General features: G+C 43.8%; 1 protein-coding gene across 1 annotated transcript; it reads left to right on the top strand.

Annotated features, from left to right (window-relative positions):
* Positions 1-4,788: 4,788 nt before the first annotated feature.
* cdh15 (cadherin 15, type 1, M-cadherin (myotubule)) lies at positions 4,789-22,872 on the top strand. Its single transcript, XM_010881511.4, has 14 exons — positions 4,789-5,071; positions 14,800-14,964; positions 15,335-15,490; positions 15,837-15,981; positions 16,085-16,266; positions 16,925-17,053; positions 17,860-18,045; positions 18,450-18,694; positions 18,808-18,950; positions 19,041-19,271; positions 19,585-19,824; positions 19,981-20,126; positions 21,267-21,461; positions 21,582-22,872. Exons 1-14 carry the CDS (start codon positions 5,018-5,020, stop codon positions 21,780-21,782), a joined length of 2,418 nt encoding a protein of 805 aa, XP_010879813.2. The 5' UTR covers positions 4,789-5,017; the 3' UTR covers positions 21,783-22,872.
* Positions 22,873-22,875: the final 3 nt, after the last annotated feature.

The raw sequence follows: 22,875 nt of genomic DNA on the forward strand, positions 1-22,875 counted from the left end.
ACTGCATGTAGAGTAGAGATGCCGTGTACATTTGATCATCCTGTTGTTGCACTTCTTTTGGTAATGTTAAAAGGTTTCAAACGTTCACTGAAATGTCATCTTGATTAGTCCTAACAAAAAATGTATCACTCCCTAGAAAAGATTGTATTATTTATAATACAAATAACAATTCTCATTTAAAAGACAGGAGAGTAACTCAAAGAAGAGGATAATAACTCAGGGGAGTGGAGAGTAACATAGGGGAGAGGAGTGTAACTCAGGAGAGACGAGAGTAACTCAGGGGAGAGGAGAGTAACTCAGGGGAGAGGAGAGTAACTCAGGGGAGACGAGAGTAACTCAGGGGAGAGGAGAGTAACTCAGGGGAGAGGAGAGTAACTCAGGGGAGAGGAGAGTGACCCAGTAGAGAGGAGACTAACTCGGAAGAGGAGAGTGACCTGGTAGAGAGGAGTGACCCAGGGGAGAGTGACCTAGGGAGAGGAGAGTGACCCAGTGGAGAGAAGAGTGTGCCTGAGGAGATAGAAGCGAGTGATTAAGGGGAGAGGAGAGGCACACTCAGTAGAGTTTGTTGGCTGCATTCTGTACTTCTCCAGTGTTTGAAGACTTCTCTTTTTATTTTAATTATTACAATTCATTTTGTTATTAATGATCAGTGTAGCGTACCTGTGACAATAACAGCTTGTCTTGTATAACAAGGGATACTTTGAACAATAACAAAGAAATGGGACCCTGGGTGGCCAGCAGTTGGCAGTAGACATGGATGCCAAGCCCTCTCTCCACCCCTCTAGTCTGGCCAAGACACAGGGAGTCTGGAGCTCCTGTTGGGGTGAGCTGAAGGGTATTAAGGGTATGTGGGGCGGAGGAACAGAGGAACGGGGAAAGGGACGGCTCCTGCCAGCTGCTCCCGTAACGTGACAGAGACAGACAGGTGCCGAACATTCAGTCAGCCCAGGCACCTCTACTGACACAGAAACCCTCATGGACAGACATCCATTCATCACACTGGGTTAGTCAGCACACACAAACACCTACGGTCATTCTAATTATACTGATATACAGTGGATAGCAAAAGTCAACACCACTTCATTAAATATTTAGCTTTTGTTTATTTAAAGGCTGTATATTAAATTTGACAAATTGAATTCCCTTGAATAACACCTTGGTTTCATACACCTGCATACCTTCAGTAATATTTACTGGAAGCACCTTTTGTTTGAATTACACCTGGAATGTGTTGTTTTATACCATGCTTCTTTGCAGAAGGGTTCAAGTTCAGTCAAGATGTGAGGAGATCTCCTGTGCACAGCCTTCTTTTGGTCCACATATTTTCTATAGGATTGAGGGCCTGGGACTGACTCAGCAATTTCAGTTAATCGATTTTTCTTTTTGCAAAGCAATTCTTTGGTGGATTCAACTATGTGCTTCAGGTTGCTGTTGTGTTAAAAGTAAAAAAAATATTTAACATCAGCTTTCTGGTTGTGGGTAACAGGGTTTGTGTCAAAACTTGATATTTGGAATCATTCATTGCCTCCTCTATCCTCACCAGAGCCCCTGTCCCTACTGAAGAGAAGCAGCCCCATGCGATGATGCTGCCGCCACCATGCTTGACAGTAGGTACTGTGTACCTTGGGTGAAGAGCCCTGTTGGCATTGCACCAAACATTAATTTTGAAATACATGTTTTTATCCATGGAGAATAAGCGCAGAGGTTGTAATATTCAGGGAGTTTCCAGTTCCTAACAATAATCGTGAAGCTTGTTTAAGGTTGCAATTGGCCTCTTGGTAATCACTCTAATGAGCTTTGTTCTTGCCCTGTCATTAATAGTGAAGGGACATATTTTTTAAAATAAATGTCCTGATGGTGCCATCTTGCCCCCAACTTTTAATGATGGTCTTTACAGTGTTCCATGATATACACTCACCTAAAGGATTATTAGGAACACCTGTTCAATTTCTCATTAATGCAATTATCTAATCAACCAATCACATGGCAGTTGCTTCAATGCATTTAGGGGTGTGGTCCTGGTCAAGACAATCTCCTGAACTCCAAACTGAATGTCAGAATGGGAAAGAAAGGTGATTTAAGATTTTGAGCGTGGCATGGTTGTTGGTGCCAGACGGGCCGGTCTGAGTATTTCACAATCTGCTCAGTTACTGGGATTTTCACGCACAACCATTTCTAGGGTTTACAAAGAATGGTGTGAAAAGGGAAAAACATCCAGTATGCGGCAGTCCTGTGGGCGAAAATGCCTTGTTGATGCTGGAGGTCAGAGGAGAATGGGCCGACTGATTGAAGCTGATAGAAGAGCAACTTTGACTGAAATAACCACTCGTTACAACCAAGGTATGCAGCAAAGCATTTGTGAAGCCACAACACGCACAACCTTGAGGAGGATGGGCTCCAACAGCAGAAGACCCCACCGGTACCACTCATCTCCACTACAAATAGGAAAAAGAGGCTACAATTTGCACAAGCTCACCAAAATTGGACAATTGAAGACTGGAAGAATGTTGCCTGGTCTGATGAGTCTCGATTTCTGTTGAGACATTCAGATGGTAGAGTCAGAATTTGGCGTAAACAGAATGAGAACATGGATCCATCATGCCTTGTTACCACTGTGCAGGCTGGTGGTGGTGGTGTAATGGTGTGGGGGATGTTTTCTTGGCACACTTTATGCCCCTTAGTGCCAATTGGGCATCGTTTAAATGCCACGGCCTACCTGAGCATTGTTTCTGACCATGTCCATCCCTTTATGACCACCATGTACCCATCCTCTGATGGCTACTTCCAGCAGAATAATGCACCATGTCACAAAGCTCGAATCATTTCAAATTAGTTTCTTGAACATGACAATGAGTTCACTGTACTGAAATGGCCCCCACAGTCACCAGATCTCAACCCAATAGAGCATCTTTGGGATGTGGTGGAACGGGAGCTTCATGCCCTGGATGTGCATCCCACTAATCTCCATCAACTGCAAGATTGCTATCCTATCAATATGGGCCAACATTTCTAAAGAATGCTTTCAGCACCTTGTTGAATCAATGCCACGTAGAATTAAGGCAGTTCTGAAGGTGAAAGGGGGTCAAACACAGTATTAGTATGGTGTTCCTAATAATCCTTTAGGTGAGTGTATGTCATGTCTTGAGAAATATTTTATATCCCTCTTTCTGATTTTGATTTGGACCAGTTGGAATCACTTTGACTAATTTCAGGTGACAGCAAATTACCTTTATACATAATATGGATTTCAACCTTTAAAGCTGCATTTTCAGCAAAGGTATGTATATGTTTGATATCCACTGTATACTTCAACTTCAACACACATTCACATATATAGTAGATCCACTTTTCCTTCAAATCTCCTTACTTCTTCCGTAATGATTCACATTGCAGATTAATTAAAACAAGCTTTCATTCACACTGTGACTGGACCTTGCATCCAGGAATGGTGCTGGGTGGACAACATGGTGCAATGGTGTTAACCAGCTAACTAGCCATTGTGACCTCTGACCCTAGAGATGACAGAGGTGATGAGTGTTGGGAGTAGCATGGAGAATGGTGTTGTTCTTCCTCTGATTCGGCTCTCAGTCTCTCCCCTCAGTCTCCGCCCTCAGTTTGCCTCCAGTCTCCCCCCAGTCTCCATCCAGTCTCCGCCAGACTCCTCCTACTCCCTCCTCAGTCTACCTCCTTACTCCCTCCCAGTCTCCCTTTCAGTCCCCCCCCCATCTCCCTTAAGTCTTCCATCTAAACTCTGGCTCGTATCAATCAGCAGTGAGCCCTCTCTGAGGATAAAACAACAGGCTTGACATGGGGAGGGATCTAGCACCACATCCCCAAAAACATAACAACACAATCTGCCTCCTCTCTGCTCGTCAAAGACTCATTACAGCTGCAGCAGTCTGAGTAAAGCTCTGTTCAAAGATTCTTTTTGACCTGGTGGAGATTTAGGGCATTGAAACATTCATCACTGTCATAGAAGTGTCATTAAATAATCCACAGAGTGCAGTAGATCTAGTTTTTCACTCACTGCTCTGACACGGCATTCCGACAGCTGGAGATGAAAGTGAGTTAGTCTGTATTTCTGAGGGTATGACATAACAGATAACAGAACTGCATGGACAGTAAAGCTTCCGTATGCCCTCTTAGGACATTCAATTACCTCCAGCTGAAGATCTTTATGTGACAGGTAGCGAAGCGGAGGATTTGTTTGGAATGGAAGGAGCTTCAGTAACAGAATGTAGGGAGTTCTGTCAGAGGGCATATTTTTTGGGTAGGTGTTCTGCTTTGTTGGTGGTGTTGAGGGTAAATGCAGTGTTGGATGGGGACAAGTAATAGAGGCTCTTCGTGGGCTGCGTGGCCCAGGGAAAGGCAGGCAGTCAGGCCTGAGCAATGACAGACTGAAAACTGCTGTTGAGGACTGACCTACAACAGGCTCTTCATACAGCACAGCCACCAGCTGCTTTTCCTCTTTCATCCACACTCCTTTATTCCTCTCTCTCCTTCTTTACTCCTCTCTCTCCTTCTTTACTCCTCTCTCTCTTTCTCCTTTCAAAATTCATTCTTAAAATGTTTATGTCCTTCTCCAATATTCCTTTCCTTTCTCTCCCTTCTCTGTCCCTTTTTTGTTGTTCTTTCTTCCTTTCTAACCCTCTTGCTTTTTCACTCTTTTTTTTAAAGAGTGAACCCCCTCCATACTTCCCTGCCCATAGCTGGGGTGTGTCCCAACTGGAGATTCAGAGAGCAAGAGGGTTAGAGTTTCAGTCTTCAGCCCTCCCATGGACCCCAGCACACATGTGCTGTCACTCAAGCAGCCCCGCAGTCAGTGGCCAGAGAGAGAGAGGGACGGAGAGACGGAGAGAGGTGCAGGGGTTCAGATTTGAGACATTTGGTTTCGTTGCCCACTACTGCCAAGAACCATTAGGTTCTCCTGAAACGGGTTTAAATCGAGGGCCATTGTGACCATTGTTGTACAGTACGTGTTGAGGTCCATTGAGAAGATAACACGCTGGCACAGGAGATGGCAGCGAGGAGGTTGGCAGTGCTGTGTGTGCTGGTGGCTGGCCTTTGTCAGGTAGGAGCGATGCGCTCTCTCTCCCTCTCTCTCTCTCTAGGCTTCACGGCCTACACATCCTTAAAGAATACTGTTCGTTTAACTGGACTGGAGTGGAGCCATCTTAGTTTCAGTCTCAATTTAAAAATGATATTTTCTGTTGTCTGTTTTATTTGGATATTTGTGTCATTTAAAGCTATTTGGATGGGATTCAAGTGGAAGGAGTTCCAAAGTGTGTTTGCCCTGCATTTCCTATGTGCAGGAGTTAACAGTCACAGGTTTTGGGGAGACTATTTAACTGGTCATTTTGTAAATATATGGTTTGTTTGAATAGTAATGAGTCAGTCTGTATAACATAACAGGAACTAATTATCAATAAAGATGATAAATATCGAGTGAAGATGTAAACATGGCTATTGTCTAATCTAAACATTTCACAACAGTTTTGTACATCAGATGGAAATGTGGGCTCCATTGTTAGTAGGCTTGTCACCAACACCATTATAAGACACAAAATGGATAACTTAAAAACTCACTGTCGCTAAGGCTGTTTATACAAGTAATAGAACCCAGGTTGGAGACTGAGATATCTGACCCTCTGTTTACATCTATTGTTCAGTGACCTACAACAATTATGGATATTGCAGATGTACGTGGCTAAATTCATTTTTAAACGCTTGGATGGCAAGAGATTTCAAATTGAATGCCACGATCGTCAAATAGGGATGTGCAACTATTTGAACAAAATTGTCTTAATCACTGTATCCAGTGTGAGATTCACATACGGTAAATGGCATCAGCTGTAGAAGAGGGTTGTAATAAATCATGGGAACAGCCGCGGAGGATGCCAGTTAGTCACACTTTGCCCCCCGGCCAATGGCCATGTGTCTTACAGTGATTTAGAGGGACAGGTATGTCATGACGCATCAAGCTTCGCTTCCATCGCAATATAAGTCAACTGAATGCTATTCACTTTAAGCACAAATGCGTACAAAAGAGAATTTCCATTCTTCGCTGACTTTCAGTACTGTATTGGTGAGTGGCCCGACGGGACCTGAAACCACAGAACATGATCCTTCATGCCTCAAGATCCTTTTTACGCTGGCTACATAGATCAGAAAACTATTTTAGCTCTGTGTAAGCTATGCGAGCTTAAGTTCCATGTTGAAAGGCCGGAGTTGTTACGACCTGGTGAGTGGAAAGTGGTGAGGTTTCATAGACAGCTTCTATATCCACGGTACCCCTATTGGAAGATGGGTTGTTTCTGAGAATATGTCTGGGAAAGAAAGAGAGATGTTATACGCTGTGAGCCTACAATGAGTGGGTTCTGTTCATAGAGACAGCCATGTCGGCCAACAGCTGTTTGCAGATGCGTACTTGATGCCATTTGTCCCGCTCTGTAATCCCCACAGCGGAAAGAGGAGTTGGACACTCCCTAAACCATGAAATCAGGGACAAATCCGTCCGTAAAGCAGCAGCCGGTGCTGAGTTCATGCTTATTGGAATCAATCACTCAGTACAGCTGCTCAGTGTCTGAATCACAAGCCTGTTCAGTCTGTATGGAGGCGTTCTGTTTTCCTCGGTGTTGGGTTTCAGGAAGGGCCTCCCACCACTGTAGGGACAGACTCAACATTGAAGCCACTCTGCCAGGGCATTTTCATCAGAGATGGCTCTTTCCTTATTCATCTTCAGAATCATCGCATCCACAGTCCTCTGTCTCTAAACACTTCTGAGTGAAGTGTCAAATCGGGGGGGCCTGGGATCTCTTCCTCCGACGTGAGGTGGGGAGAGAGGAGTCGAAGATGAAAGAAGGATGAATTTGGAATGTTGCCTCCATTTTCACCAGCTGACTCAAAGACCAATTAATGACCCATCATATTGTTAGAAAACCCCATTAAGTCTGTGTTCATTTTTCATTTTCGTTCACAAAAGCTGTGGCAAGACCTTACCTGGGAAGGAACAAAAAAGCGGCAATTTTTGAAATGGGACCCTTGTAATCTCATCTCATTCATAGCACCATGTATTTTACATCAAATGATGTTTGGACATGGTGGTCATTTTCTCTGTGACACAAAGAGTATTTTCTATTGTATGAGAGGGGAAAAGTAGTGCCAGACAAGATGAACAGAACAAAAGCCATAGACACAGCAGTGTGAATGGGCACAGTAATGGTCTTTCCTTGAGCTGTTGTCATAACTCTGATAGAAGGCTGACCCTGGAATGAAGACGGGTTGTGGTGGTGGTGGTGGTTATAGTCATAGTGGTGGTTGTGGTTATAGTCATAGTGGTGGTGGTTATAGTCATAGTGGTGGTTGTGGTTATAGTCATAGTAGTGGTGGTTATAGTCATAGTGGTGGTTGTGGTTATAGTCATAGTGGTGGTTGTGGTTATAGTCATAGTGGTGGTGGTTATAGTCAGAGTGGTGGTTGTGGTTATAGTCATAGTGGTGGTGGTTATAGTCATAGTGGTGGTTGTGGTTATAGTCATAGTGGTGGTTGTGGTTATAGTCATAGTGGTGGTTGTGGTTATAGTCATAGTGGTGGTGGTGGTTATAGTCATAGTGGTGGTTGTGGTTATAGTCATAGTGGTGGTTGTGGTTATAGTCATAGTGGTGGTTGTGGTTATAGTCATAGTGGTGGTGGTTATAGTCAGAGTGGTGGTTGTGGTTATAGTCATAGTGGTGGTGGTTATAGTCATAGTGGTGGTTGTGGTTATAGTCATAGTGGTGGTGGTGGTTATAGTCATAGTGGTGGTTGTGGTTATAGTCATAGTGGTGGTGGTGGTTATAGTCATAATGGTGGTTATATTCATAATGGTGGTGGTGGTTATATTCATAATGGTGGTGGTGGTTATAGTCATAATGGTGGTTATATTCATAGTGGTGGTGGTGGTTATAGTCATGATGGTGGTTATAGTTATACTGGTGGTTATAGTCATAATGGTGGTTATAGTCATACTGGTGGTTATATTCATGGTGGTGGTGGTGGTTATAGTCATAGTGGTGGTTATAGTCATAATGGTAGTTATATTCATAGTGGTGGTTATAGTCATAGTGGTGGTAACAGTCATAATGGTGGTTATATTCATAGTGGTGGTGGTTATATTCATAGTGGTGGTTATATTCATAGTGGTGGTGGTGGTTATAGTCATAATGGTGGTTATAGTTATACTGGTGGTTATAGTCATAATGGTGGTTATAGTCATACTGGTGGTTATATTCATGGTGGTGGCGGTGGTTATAGTCATAGTGGTGGTTATAGTCATAATGGTAGTTATATTCATAGTGGTGGTTATAGTCATAGTGGTGGTAACAGTCATAATGGTGGTTATATTCATAGTGGTGGTGGTTATATTCATAGTGGTGGTGGTGGTGGTTATAGTCATAATGGTGGTGGTGGTTATAGTCATAATGGTGGTTATATTCATAGTGGTGGTTATAGTCATAATGGCTGTTATAGTCATACTGGTGGTTATAGTCATAGTGGTGGTTATATTCATACTGGTGGTTATAGTCATAGTGGTGGTGGTGGTTATAGTCATAGTAGTGGTTATAGTCATAATGGTGGTTATATTCATAGTGGTGGTTATAGTCACAATGGTGGTGGTGGTTATTGTCATACTGGTGGTGGTGGTGGGTATAGTCATAGTGGTGGTTATAGTCATAGTGGTGCTTATAGTCATAGTGGTGGTTATAGTCATAGTGGTGGTGGTGGTTATAGTCATACTGGTGGTGGTGGTTATAGTCATAGTGGTGGTGGTGGTGGGTATAGTCATAGTGGTGGTTATAGTCATAGTGGTGGTTATAGTCATAGTGGTGGTGGTGGTTATAGTCATACTGGTGGTTATAGTCATAGTGGTGGTGGTGGTTATAGTCATACTGGTGGTTATAGTCATACTGGTGGTGGTGGTTATTGTCATACTGGTGGTGGTGGTGGGTATAGTCATAGTGGTGGTTATAGTCATAGTGGTGGTTATAGTCATAGTGGTGGTGGTGGTTATAGTCATACTGGTGGTTATAGTCATACTGGTGGTGGTGGTTATAGTCATAGTGGTGGTGGTGATTATAGTCATACTGGTGGTGGTTATAGTCATAGTGGTGATGGTGGTTATAGTCATACTGGTGGTCGTGTTTATAGTCATAATGGTGGTTATAGTCATACTGGTGATGGTTGTAGTCATAGTGGTGGTGGTGGTTATAGTCATAGTGGTGGTGGTTACAGTCATACTGGTGGTGGTGGTTATAGTCATACTGGTGATGGTTGTAGTCATACTGGTGGTGGTGGTTATAGTCATAGTGGTGGTGTTTATAGTCATACTGGTGGTGGTTATAGTCATAGTGGTGGTGGTTATAGTCATATTGGTGGTGTTGGTTATAGTCATACTGGTGGTAATTGTTGTGGTTGAGATAGTGGTGGTGATGATGGTAGTGGTGGTGAAAGTTGTGGGGGTGATATTTGTTGTAGTAGTGGTGGTTGTAGTAATGTGGTAGTGATAGTATTAGTTGTAATGTGGTAGTTGTAATGTGGTAGTGATAGTATTAGTTGTAATGTGGTAGTTGTAATGTGGTAGTGATAGTAGAAGTTGTAATGTGCTAGTTATAATGTGACATGATAGTAGTAGTTATAATGTGGTAGTGATAGTAGTAGTTGTAATGTGGTAGTTGTAATTTGGTAGTGATAGTATTAGTTGTAATGTGGTAGTTGTAATGTGGTAGTGATAGTAGAAGTTGTAATGTGCTAGTTATAATGTGGTAGTGATAGTATTAGTTGTAATGTGGTAGTTGTAATGTGGTAGTGATAGTAGTAGTTGTAATGTGGTAGTTGTAATTGGGTAGTGATAGTATTAGTTTTAATGTGGTAGTTGTAATTGGGTAGTGATAGTATTAGTTGTAATGTGGTAGTTGTAATGTGGTAGTGATAGTAGTAGTTATAATGTGGTAGTGATAGTATTAGTTGTAATGTGGTAGTTGTAATGTGGTAGTTATAATGTGGTAGTGATAGTATTAGTTGTAATGTGGTAGTTGTAATGTGGTAGTGATAGTAGTAGTTGTAATGTGCTAGTTATAATGGGGTAGTGATAGTTGTAGTTGTAATGTGGTAGTTGTAATTGGGTAGTGATAGTATTAGTTGTAATGTGGTAGTTGTAATGTGGTAGTGATAGTTGTAATGGTGGTAGGGGTGGATGAGGAAGAGGAAGTAGCTTGCATCCTGGTCTAGCCTCCCTAAGTCTTCAATAAAATTATAGTTTGTGAGCGCTGTTTTCACTCACAAACTATGGGAGTGGAGTCCTAAGTAGCTCCCACCATCCCCATTAGGTCAACAGTCATGAAGTTCAGACATCTGTTCTCAGGAAATACAGGCTAGCAGTCCCAAAAATAGGAGGTTGAAGCGTTCAATGGGCGGGGCTAAGGAGGGGATGAGTTGGCTGATCAATACAGGCGACTGAATGAGTCTTTGGAACAGTGACGGAGAGGAGCCATGAACAGACCAGGGACACCTGTCCAACCATCCACCTGATGGCTAGAGGGACAGGGAGACATGCTGCCTGCATTCTGTCCTACCTCCCATGCTGTGACACTGTCTGGCATACCTCCACTCAGCTAGCAGATGGCAGTCTGTTTTATTTAGAGGAATATGTCTATGATTTACTCAACACTTGTACCCCTAACAAAGTAGACAGACTTGGAACTCTTGCAAGAGCATACTATATATTTTTTTAAAACCTTCTATATCTGTCTCAATATCTATCTGTCTCTTGCAGTGACTATACTTACTGTGGTAAATGAAGGAGTGACTCAAACAATTTAGAGGTGTTTTATCACACAGCAGCTCAACAAAGATACACTTTCAAACAGAGTTACCACTTTCACGGTTTGTGTCGTTAGGCATGTTATTACTCTGTAGATATAAAACTCTCCCTCTGGGGATTGCATATCATGCTCCCCCATCATGTCCCACCAATTGTTTGAAGCAGCTGCCCCAGTGAATGGCTTGGTTGGAATGTTTTTCTCTGGTACTGCTGGTGAGTGGGGTTATAGGGCTTGTCAAGAAAGATGGGGGGAAGATTACGAAAAGCCCAATTTACCATACAAATCTGAAATCACGGCCAAGCTGTCAATCTTTAAGTTTATAAATGAGTGTGAGAACTGAAATGGGTGTCTCAATGAGTGTGTGTGTGTGTGTGTGTTAGTGCGTGCACGCGATTGAGCATTGTTGATTCAACAGCATGAATTTAAATCATTTTATTATTATAATATCCTCTCTCCCAAGCTTTCAGTGAGAGGTTATCTTCTCCATGGGGACATATGTGTGTGTCTTACTGGCTTAGTTTCATTCACTAAATGCAGGCTCTAAATGCTGTTGGGAAGTTTGGCACACAATCAAAGCCTTTTTTTAGAGACAACAGAATGTGTTGCATTGGGTTGTTGCTGGCACCCCAGTACCCATAAAAGTGTGACCGGCTGGCTCCAAAGCTTCAGCGACTGAACAGTCTGTGTGGTATTTCATCACAGCAGCAGATTATCACAACTGAACAGTCTGTGTGGTATTTCATCACAGCAGCAGATTATCACAACTGAACAGTCTGTGGGGTATTTCATCACAGCAGCAGATTATAATGACAGAACACTCTGTGTCGTGTTTCATCAGAGCAGCAGATTATTACAACTGAACAGTCTGTCGTGCTTCATCACAGCAGCAGATTATAACGACTGAACAATCTGTGTAGTATTTCATCACAGCAGCAGATTATTACAACTGATCAGTCTGTGTGGTATTTCATCACAGCAGCAGATTATCACGACTGAACAGTCTGTGTGGCATTTCATCACAGCAGCAGATTATCACAACTGAACAGTCTGTGGGGTATTTCATCACAGCAGCAGATTATAATGACAGAACACTCTGTGTCGTGTTTCATCACAGCAGCAGATTATTACAACTGATCAGTCTGTGTGGTATTTCATCACAGCAGCAGATTATCACGACTGAACAGTCTGTGTGGCATTTCATCACAGCAGCAGATTATCACAACTGAACAGTCTGTGGGGTATTTCATCACAGCAGCAGATTATCACGACTGAACAGTCTGTGTGGCATTTCATCACAGCAGCAGATTATCACGTCAGGTCTCCTAATGCTGTAGTTGCTCTGATATTTTTCATTGTAAATGCTTCATCAGAATCAAACGTTTTGTGATTCAGGACAACTTCTATCTGTATGTCAGTTGGGAAGATTGTTCAGAGACTTTAACCTCTGAATATTTGCCACTGTGTCTCCTCCCATCGCCTGCATCACTAATCAGGCCACAAATTTAAAAAAATCAAATCAATATCTTTGTTCAGTTGGGTTAATGGCTATCCAGGACATACATTTTCATGCTTTTTGTATTGGTTTCTAATAAACGATGCCACATTACTGTTGAATACCTGTTGCTGATTAGAGTCTAGAATGCACATTCATTCCTGATATACTGGACAGGTGTCTTCACGGCAGATACACAGGACACCTAATCATCACTTAAAAGGCTACAAAACCACTACATTTAGAAACCAATAAACACATATCCCTCTTATCCCAAAATGTCAGCAAACAGAAACAAAACAACACACATTCCAGCAGAAACCTCCTTTTTCATTTATATTTACATGGTTTATTAACTAATGAGAGGTTTGCACCTGTAGCAACCAAAACATAGAAAGAGATCATAAATTAATTAATACAAATGTCAATATTGAAAAAAAACATTTTGACTAGGAAATGTTTACTCCCTTACTAGGTTGAGGGTGAGTTGACCCGCCATTAGGCACTGTGCAACTGTCCTGCTTCTCTGGCCACGGGGTGAGAGGTCAAGGTGTAAAAGTATCTGGATACGGGTCCCTAAAACAGTTCATGTCAGTAAGAAGAAAGGGCCAGGGTGTGTTGTCTTTCACGTTAGCTGTCAGTAGTCACTGGTCCTAATTGGTAAGGTGACTCCGAGGTGTAGCCCAGTCACTGTTGAACTGGTAAAGACATTAAGACATTAGAAACCCCCACTGCATTTGTTTGCCACACACACGCTGGAGCCAGATGAGTGTCAGCCCACAGGAGAATGACTCAATGTTTTTATTGGATTTAGGGTAGTACTGTTTGACTTGTAGCAGGCTTTCTTCCAAATCACTTGATTAGACTTAGATGTGTAGCTTCCTGATTTCCTGAAACACAACGTGAGGGTGAACTTTTGTGGACCAGGATAGCGGACCTCAACAGCTACGTGTCTCTCTAGTTTACATTACTTATTCTTCCTGAGTTGTTGTCGTTACTCAAAACAATGACAAAAAACAACACGATTCGACACATAACTATGTTAATTAGAATGAATCAGAAATTCACAGTTCATTTACTCCGTGTCATCCTGTTATAGATTTGGATTGAACAGGGCCATTGGTCTGTGACTTGGTCTCTGGGCTGTGATCGGAGCAGTGGTGAAAGGTGAGAAGGCTTTGCTATCTAGCCTGGTATGTGAGAAGGCTTTGCTGTCTAGCCTGGTATGTGAGTGTAAACATCTCTGTGTGAGCACAGGAAGGCTACACCGGGGCTTTGGTCCAGAGCCGGGGTCAGAAATATGGACAACTCTAAGATTAGTCTGCACAACTCAGCCACCACATGCCTATCATGGTTGGCATTCTCCTGAGACTGGACAGCATCATGCCAAAGTGCCAGAGTCCCATCCCTTATTAAGAGACAGGGAAGGACCACCAAGTTCCTATTCACAATATATATATATATATATATATATATATATATATATATATATATATATATATATATATATATAAAATCTAATGATACATAGTATGTGTCATATTTATGGAGAGGGAGAAATTCAGAATGTTCCCTATTCTGTTCAGTACAGCATTAGCAACAATTACACTGTCATTAAGAGTTACTACAGAATGAACAAAATATGTTATATTTTCTGTGGCTTTTTAGCAAGCAAGCATAACACCTTCAAGACTTATCTGCCAATATCAGCATCTTGTTCAGACCAAAGGCTGAGCTTTGCAACTGAAGAGTGGTGGCAGGCGGTGTCTGACCTAAGGAATGTGTGTGTGAGTGCGTGTGTGTGTGTGTATGTGTGTGTGCATGAGAAAGGGAGAGATAGGAATTCTGTCCCCATAACCGACTTGTAAGGTGACCCCAGAACCCTGGTCAGGTGCCGAGTCGGACATAAAGGGCTGTTTGTCAGTGGGACTCATATGGAGGGTGGGAAATCACTGGAACCAAATCCACAGGCAACAGCTGCTGGTTGTGTGTGTGTGTATGTCCGTGTGTGTGTGTGTGTGTGTGTGCGTGCGTGTGTGTGGTAAAGGCAGAGCATTCGTGATAAACAAAGAGAATCAACACTGGTGTACGTGGTTTCCTGGAGCCAGTTGTTTATAGATCAAAGCGAGAAACAGAGACATGTATATTAGTATTTGAAACCTGTACCCAGGCTTTTCCATCCCTCTCACCAACCCAGGGACCCACCCCTCTCACCCAGCCAGGCACCAACCCCTCTTACCCAGCCAGGGACCCACCCCTCTCACCCAGCCAGGCTCCAACCCCTCTTACCCAGCCAGGGACCCACCCCTCTCTCCCAGCCAGTGACCCACCCCTCTCACCCAGCCAGGGACCCATCCCAGTGAATTCCCCAGTAGGGACGCAGGGGATGGCTGTTCCAACCCCGTCAGACCAACTGCTTTTTAATGAATCCCATTTGGTTCCTTCCAGGTTTGGAGCAGCGGCCAAGTGGACCAGGATGACCTGAACCAGACCGTCCTGTACCCATGGCGACGAAAGAGCAGTGGGGGTCTGAGCCGGGTGAAGAGGGACTGGATCATCCCTCCAATCAGGGTGTCTGAGAACAGCAAGCAGGTCCCCGAAAATCTGGTTCAGGTATTCAGCGCCTCCGGTATCTAAAGTGACATTCAGGAAGTGTTGCGTACTTTGACTGATACAAGTGTTGGCTAAGTGACTACAATGTAAATGTTAGGATAACACTGTCACTACTACAAAATGTAAGATCTAGACACCCACTGTGCTCAGTCTGAGGTGAACGTGGTTATTTCCCACACTGACAGCCCTTTAAACGGACCGTAAGAGGCCCAGATGGGCCTGTCTGACCAGCAGGTCCACTGACCGGCCCGTCTCTCACCCTCTCTGTTCCCATCAGGGACCAAGTTTACATCTGGTACCACTGTTCTGTTCAGAGGGATTCTCACCCAGCTCTCCTACCGTGTGTCCCCCCCCCTCCACACACACACAGATCAAATCAGACAAGGTTTTCACAGGGGAGGTGATCTACAAGCTGGAGGGACCAGGCGTAGACCAGGACCCAAAGAATCTTTTCGAGATCGACGACAAGACTGGCTGGATCCGGAGTATGATGCCCCTGGACAGAGAGAAATACCGCAGCTTCACGGTACAACTCACAGCAGAGACATTGGCCCTGTTGCCTTTCACATATGCAAATCAAACCCTGTCACAGCAGGTTAGCTGAATGTCTCCCTTTAGTTTGTGTAACAAGAAATGTCACAGAACATAATGGCATGTCATTGAATGTTTTCCTAACAAATATCTACCAGTGATAGTTTATGACCTACACTGTCAGAGTTCAGTTAGGAGGAACGTCCACATTTGTAACCCTAGAGGGCCGCTTTGTAGGCTGAAGGAGCAGCTGCATATGAATCTAAATCCATCCCAGTCAGTAAGCTGAGAGTCATGTAAGAAGAGGAAATACAATGTCTAGTATGCCCTGTTCTCCACAGCTCAAAGCCTTCGCCCTGTCGCCCAGTGGTGAGAGACTAGAGAATCCTTCCACCATTGAGATTCTAGTGCTGGATCAAAATGACAACAGACCAAAGTTCTCCCAAAAGGAGTTTGCCGGGGCTGTTGCTGAATTCTCTGTACCCGGTAAAGCACATGGATCAAGGCTGATCTACACACAGTTGATACATTAAATGACTGCATATAATTAGCTAGTGAGCTGAGGGAATGATTGCCACTGTTTTGACAGGCACTTCTGTGATGTCTGTGACTGCGACTGATGCTGACGACCCAACCACAGACAACGCTATGCTGAGCTACTCCATCATTGGCCAGGAGAGTATCCCGCCTCTTCGCATCAACAAGACTATGTTTGGCATCAACAACGAGACAGGAGCCATTTACACTCGAGATGTGGGCATAGACTGGGAGGTAGGGGGGCCTCCTTTTACTTTCACTTTGACCCACTCAGGCCATACCCCTTTTCTAGTTCAACAGATTCACAATGTTTTGAAAGATGTTTGAAAGGAAAGACTAATTTTGTGAAATAATACACAGGGCTGTTGGAAAGAATTCAGGCCTCTTCACTTTCTGCACATTTTGTTGTGTTATATAATTAATTTATAATTGATCACATTGGCCTCAATATAGGTGCGATACCTATGATGGAGTGAAAACAACATTTGTAGATGTTGTGCCAATTTATTTAAACATAAAACAGAAACATCTCATGTAAATAAGGATTCAGTCAACCTTTGGCAGCTTGGAGTCTTAGGTATGCCTCTACCAGTTTTGAACACCTGGATTTAGGTTATCCCCATTCTGCCTTATAGATCCCTTCAAGCAGTATGGAAAACATGTGCGATCTTCAGGGGTCCCCACTAATCAGTGGGGTTCAACTCCAGCTTTGGCTGGGCCATTCAAGGACATTCACAGACTTGTCCAAAATTCAACAAATCATAAATTAAGTTTATAACACAAATAAATGTGTAGAAAGTGAAGGGGCCGTGAAAACTTTCAGGCACTGAAAGGGTTCTGTATTTGACAAAACATGACTGTGAACTTCTTTTGGTCTGGTTGATCTTTACAGGTGGTTAAAGGTTTTAGATTGAAAGTCCTGGTTGCTGACATGTCAGGAATGGGTTTGACGAGTGAAGCTCATGCAATCATAAATGTAAACGACATCAACAACAATCGACCTAGATTCTCCCCTGACCAGGTGAGTTTCAATGTCTGCAAAAGGTCAACTGTTCCATCTCTCACGAGCTCTGTAAGCTCCCCTCTATCAATTCACTTATATCTACTAATAAAGACAATGTGTACTGAGCAGTCCGACTCAAATCACAGAAATACATGTACACACAGTAGCCAGTCGTGTGAGACATAATGGTCACGGAGTATCCGACAATGCCCCCCTCCTGGGCTTTCCACACAAGTTTGTCAAGGTTTTACAGGTTTTAGTGGAACAAACAAAAAAACATCCGGCCATCGGATGTCCTCAGGTTGAAAACAGCATGTCGATGAGAGAGGTTGAAGGAGAATGGCAAGAAGATAACAGACGGGCCACGAACAGACACAGTTATAATAATCAGTGGTGTGCAGAACGGCGTCTCAGAACGACATCTCTGTCCATATCCGTTCCACTTTAGTCAGCGTAGGAGCCCTGCCTGGTTCTAGCCTGTTTCAGACTCCCGGGGGTGTTACGATGTGTGACATGTGGCATGGTTACATCTCATGTACCAGCTGAGCAACGTTTGAATACCACAGTGTGTCTGAATATTGTTGCTCATAAAATGATGTCAGTTCACTTGAGTAGCCTGCACAGTCAATGGGATAAGGTGGAACCAACTGTAGCATGGACCAGCATCCCTGTGGAAGGTTTCCAACACCTCGTTGAATCCATGCCAGTATTCAGACAGAGTGGGTTCATTGGGTGTACCTAACACACTATTGAGTGTATGTTCATGTGTTTATGTCAAACCATTAGTCCAACACATTATTTTTGTGTTTGTTTCCTGACAACAGTATATTATGTCAGCTGTGGAGAACAAAGTAGGCTTTGTGATTGGTTGGGTCAACGCCACAGACAAAGATGAACCGGGGACAGGAAACTGGCAGGCCAAATACACTATCACCAAAGGCGACTCCTCTGGGAATTTTGACATCCACACTGACCCTGGGACCAACCAGGGTATTCTGTCAGTGATCAAGGTAAGATATCTTCCGTCTGGCAAGAGGGGAGGGTGGGAGGGTTGTATCAGAATGACAAAAATCTGTATCAGAATGACAAAAATGACAATCAGTTAATCCAGTTCAGAGAGAGGCTATGTTTAGAGGCTGTGACCACCGCGGTGGTCCAAGGGAAGCAGGCCTCGGGACATGACACTGTAACACCATCTAGTGGACACTTACTGAGTTGCATGCTGACCAGCCAAAGCCCTTCATTCAGTTGAACACCTGTGACATGTCACTGGCTATAGCTGGTATCTTCGAAAGACGTGACTGATGTGAATGCATTTAACTGCATGTCAGAAATGTTGTTAATCCACAAGACAGCGTTAGTCTGGTGGTTATTCCGCGCTGCAGTTTTTAATCTGTCTGAGTTTTTTTTGCAGGCTCTGGATTTTGAGTCCCAAACTGAGCATACTCTGACCCTGACGGTGGAGAATGTGAACCCCCTCAGCATTAAGGCCCCCAACGACCCCATGAGCATCGCCACAGTAGTGGTGAACGTAGCGAATGAGAACGAGGCGCCGCGCTTCAATAAAGACCCCATAGAGATTGTGGTTCCAGAATCAGTGGCCCCTGGCACCCTGCTGGCCAGTAACATTGCCTATGACCCTGATAATGCAAAGCTAAGGTAAGATTAGTCTTCCACAGAACTGCCATCCTTATTTATTACGTATGGAAAATAACCCTGCTTATATTCCGTAGCCATAAAGAAATAAAACGTTCTCCTGTCATTTCCATCAGGTATGACATACCTAGAGATCCCGAGGGATGGCTAATCATCGATGCAGAGACCGGAGAAATCAAGGCCAGGAGATCGTTCAGTGTCCGCTCTCCTCACGTCAAGAACAACATTTACACCGCAGTCATCAGAGTCACAGACACCGGTGAGTTACCTGAGTTACCGCGTTACACACCTGGAGACGTCCGGCCCAACAGGAACTGACCTAGTAAACAACTGTGTGTTTTTCTCTGAGACTCTGGGGGAATCTCGACGACGGCGTCTCTGGTGATCTCGTTGAGGGAGACCAATGACTTCCCCCCTCAGCTGTTCCCCCTGATGGGGACGGTGTGCAGTGAGGCAGGCCGGGGGACCCCTGGTCTGGTTCTGACTGCCGTGGACGAGGACCTAGCCCCCCACGCCGAACCGTTCACCTTTGACCTGCCCATCGAGGTGTCTGCCAACTGGACCATCATGCAGGTTAACGGTAAGCACCACAAAACCAGAGGACGAAGAAGACGTTTTAAATAGTTTTTCTTCCTTGTAGCACTGATATAGCTGATAACTAATTCATTGTATACACATTCTTGCCATTACCAGGCCTTTAGTTGTAGGCTATCTTTGGATGAATGCACTGCTGTACTTTGCTCTGGGGCAGAATGTCCACTAAATGATTACAGTGTAAATACTGTATAATCCAAGTTTCTGCTTGATCCATACTGTAAGTACCATGACACAACAGGCTGGCATATGAAGGAGTGGAATAACTCCATCCTTTCCATTGGACTTCCTCTCCCCAGAGACACACGCCATGCTGCATCCACTGGTCGAGCTGGAGACGGGGGAATACGTGGTCACCGTGTTAGTGACTGACTCTGGCTCTCCGAGTCTCACAGCGTCCGCCCAGGTCAATGTGAGCGTGTGTTCGTGCGGAAAGGACAGCGATTGTAAGAGCGAATCTGCCGCCGTAACCAGCAACCAAGTTGGTGTCAGCTTCATCGCCTTGCTGGTGGTGATGGCCAGCATCGCCCTCCTGCTCAGTGAGTTATACCTGGAGAACACTTCACCTGAACCTTGCCTATGTGGACGCGCGCATGCACGCGCGCACACGCACACACACACACACACACACACAGACACACACTCCCTTTCCCTAATGTGTGTCTGCAGTGAGATCGGTCTCTTGGTATTTGCAGTGTTGCTGCTTCTGGCCGTAGCTGTGGGTAACTGCAGGCGCCACCACATGAAGAAAGGACAGGGGCTTCTTGTGGGGGAGTCAGATGATGATATCCGTGACAACGTCCTGAACTACGATGAGCAGGGTGGTGGAGAGGAGGATGAGGTCAGTAAACACCACATAGTCCTACAGTCTGGGATTAAAAAAAGTATGCTTTAATGGCTAAATAATATATATATATATATATATATATATATATACAGCTCCGGAAGAAATTAAGAGACCACTGCAACTTTTTCTTTCTTTTCTAAAAAAAGTCAAAAATGAAGGTTTTGAGTGAGGAACAGAAGGGTTAAAATGAAGAGACCACTGCAAATTGAACGCTTCTGTTCCTCACTCAAAACTTTCCTTTTCAACTTTTTTGGAAAGGATAGAAAAAGGTGCAGTGGTCTTTTAATCTTTTTCCGGAGCTGTATATAGTTTTTCCTTTGTTCACACCACTGCAAACTTGAAAGAGTAGGGTATTTAAGGAGTTGGTTTGACAGGAAGTGATGCTGTCGTTGGCCTTCTCCATTGTATTGGGAACAATAGATGCTGTCAAAAACTTAATGGAATGTAGACGATACAGAACAGAAGGACGTTATCACTGACACAGTGTCAAAAAACTGGAAGTGAAAATTGGTAAAATTGCTCACGGTTTGTTTATTTAGTTAAGTATTTCAAACTGAGGGGAAGTGACTGCTAAATGCTACCTCCCATTGGTGTAAGCTGGGTATTTGGGGTATTTGCATGGCCGCAGGTGCTGATGATGGGTGTGAGTACCACCTGCTACTGTTTAAGAAAGAAATCTCTGAGCATTTTCTGCAATATAGCATTAAAAGCTGGAAAATACACCTTTAAAGAAAGAAACTGGTAGTCGTAGATGAGTTGTAAAGAGCTAATAATGCAGTGGATTATTGATGATGATGGTGAAAATATACTATATAGATGGAAGATTTTCTTCCCACAACATAGTGATATAAAATTTTTTTATGTTAGCTAATTTTGGGCAATAAGGAGATTCACAATCTTTCCCAAGGTAGCACAGTATTTACTAGACTAAAAACTAACACAGCACAACTGACATTTATAGTGTTCGGGTTCCTACAACCTCTTCATCTATAGAGAACAAAAGAGTCAACACCCATCCCCCAACATGTGCTATGTTATGATTTCCTCGGACCATGTTAAGTAAATCAGGTGTTAAAAGACATCAAAGGGGACTGGAATAGCACTTCAATATTTCTCATCTTTTACTCCCTCTAGAATGCTTTTAACATTGACCTACTAAGGAACCCAGCGGATGTGGGACCACTCCCAGCGTCTTTCTATCCTCCCGTCACTGGCATCCCCAGGGGAAACCAACCACTCAGGAGAGACTACCCAGACAACCTGCCCTCCCCTTCCTACCCACGGAAACCCCCAGCGGACCCCACAGACATTGAAGACTTCATCAACGATGTGAGAGAGGATTCTATCAGGGCCCTAGGGCCTGTTGTTGTTGCCAGTTGAAACTGGAAGTTATACAGTCCAAATCCCCAGTGGAAAAAACATTTCTTGTCCATTTGTCCATCTCCACAGGGCCTGGAGGTAGCAGACCATGACCCCAATGTGCCTCCCTATGACACTGCTCTGATCTATGACTACGAGGGGGATGGCTCTCTGGCAGGCAGCCTGAGCTCCATCGCCTCGGCCAGCTCAGATGGGGACCAGGACTACGATTACCTCAACGACTGGGGTCCGCGCTTCAAGAAACTGGCCAACATGTACGACCCACGCTAGGGACCCAAACCGCTCGCTCGGTGACCAGTACACTGTAGCTTTATCCTCAAGTGCCATCTATCATACTAAACTGTGCCTACTTCCCTATTCTCAGCCATATATCCTCTACATTCTGTGTAGAGGTTGAACCTGATATCATCCTCTAGGTCTAGAATGAGCTGGGCGTTAGGGTGATTGTCAGAAGCTTAGAGCCGTGCTTTGTCTTCCTTCTCATGTTTCCTATTGTCTCCTGCAGCACATTAGTTCCATTCTTTAAGTTCTTTGACACAAGCAATTGTTCTTCCTCCACCCGTCCTGTCTTTGTGACTGTAAAGGTCATGGCTGTCATTTCGGGGCCCATCCTAGGTAATCTGATATTCTCCTGACAGTTCATTGGCTTGATGAGGCAACCACACAGAATTCTGCAGCATTTGAATGGCTCACCTTGTTCTGAGTGGTGTCTGCAGAATGGAGATGGAAGGAAACATGGCAGGGAATACTAATGTGATGGCGCTTTAGTTTTCTGGTCAGTGAGCCACTGTTAGAAAGATGACAATGGCCTTGCCTTAGGTGTGTTGTCTCAGGATATCTCTTGATAGCTTTTGGTTTGTGATGTGGACAAAGATGTGAGAGGAATGTAGATGAAGGTTAATCATGTTGTGGGAACTGTGAGAACAAAAAGGGCTAAGCATGAATGTCTGTGGGACTGGACCCGTCTGGTATTTAGACAACGTATGTGACCACTACAATTGAAAACATTGATTTCCTGATATCTGTTCATGTATTTAACTTTTTTTTTTACAAGTATTTTGTACATATGTTTTTGCATTAATCTTTACATTTTGTTTACCTCCCCACCCCCTCTGATACTCCTTAATGAAGATCTATTCTGTGGTCCTCACATACACGCACACGTTTCATACTTTCCTTTTGTCCTCCCTTTGTTTTGTTCTTTTTTGTCAATACTTCTAAAACAGGCATGATAAATGCTCAATCCCCTTTTTGTGTGAACCAATGGGTTGAATGGGACTTTTTTTTGATTGACATGTATAAATTATTTACAATTGTCATTTTATTGACCTTTACATAATAAATATATTAAAAAGTTTCAGTG

The sequence above is a fragment of the Esox lucius genome, chromosome 2, assembly GCF_011004845.1.
Source record: "Esox lucius isolate fEsoLuc1 chromosome 2, fEsoLuc1.pri, whole genome shotgun sequence".
Lineage (NCBI taxonomy): Eukaryota > Metazoa > Chordata > Actinopteri > Esociformes > Esocidae > Esox > Esox lucius.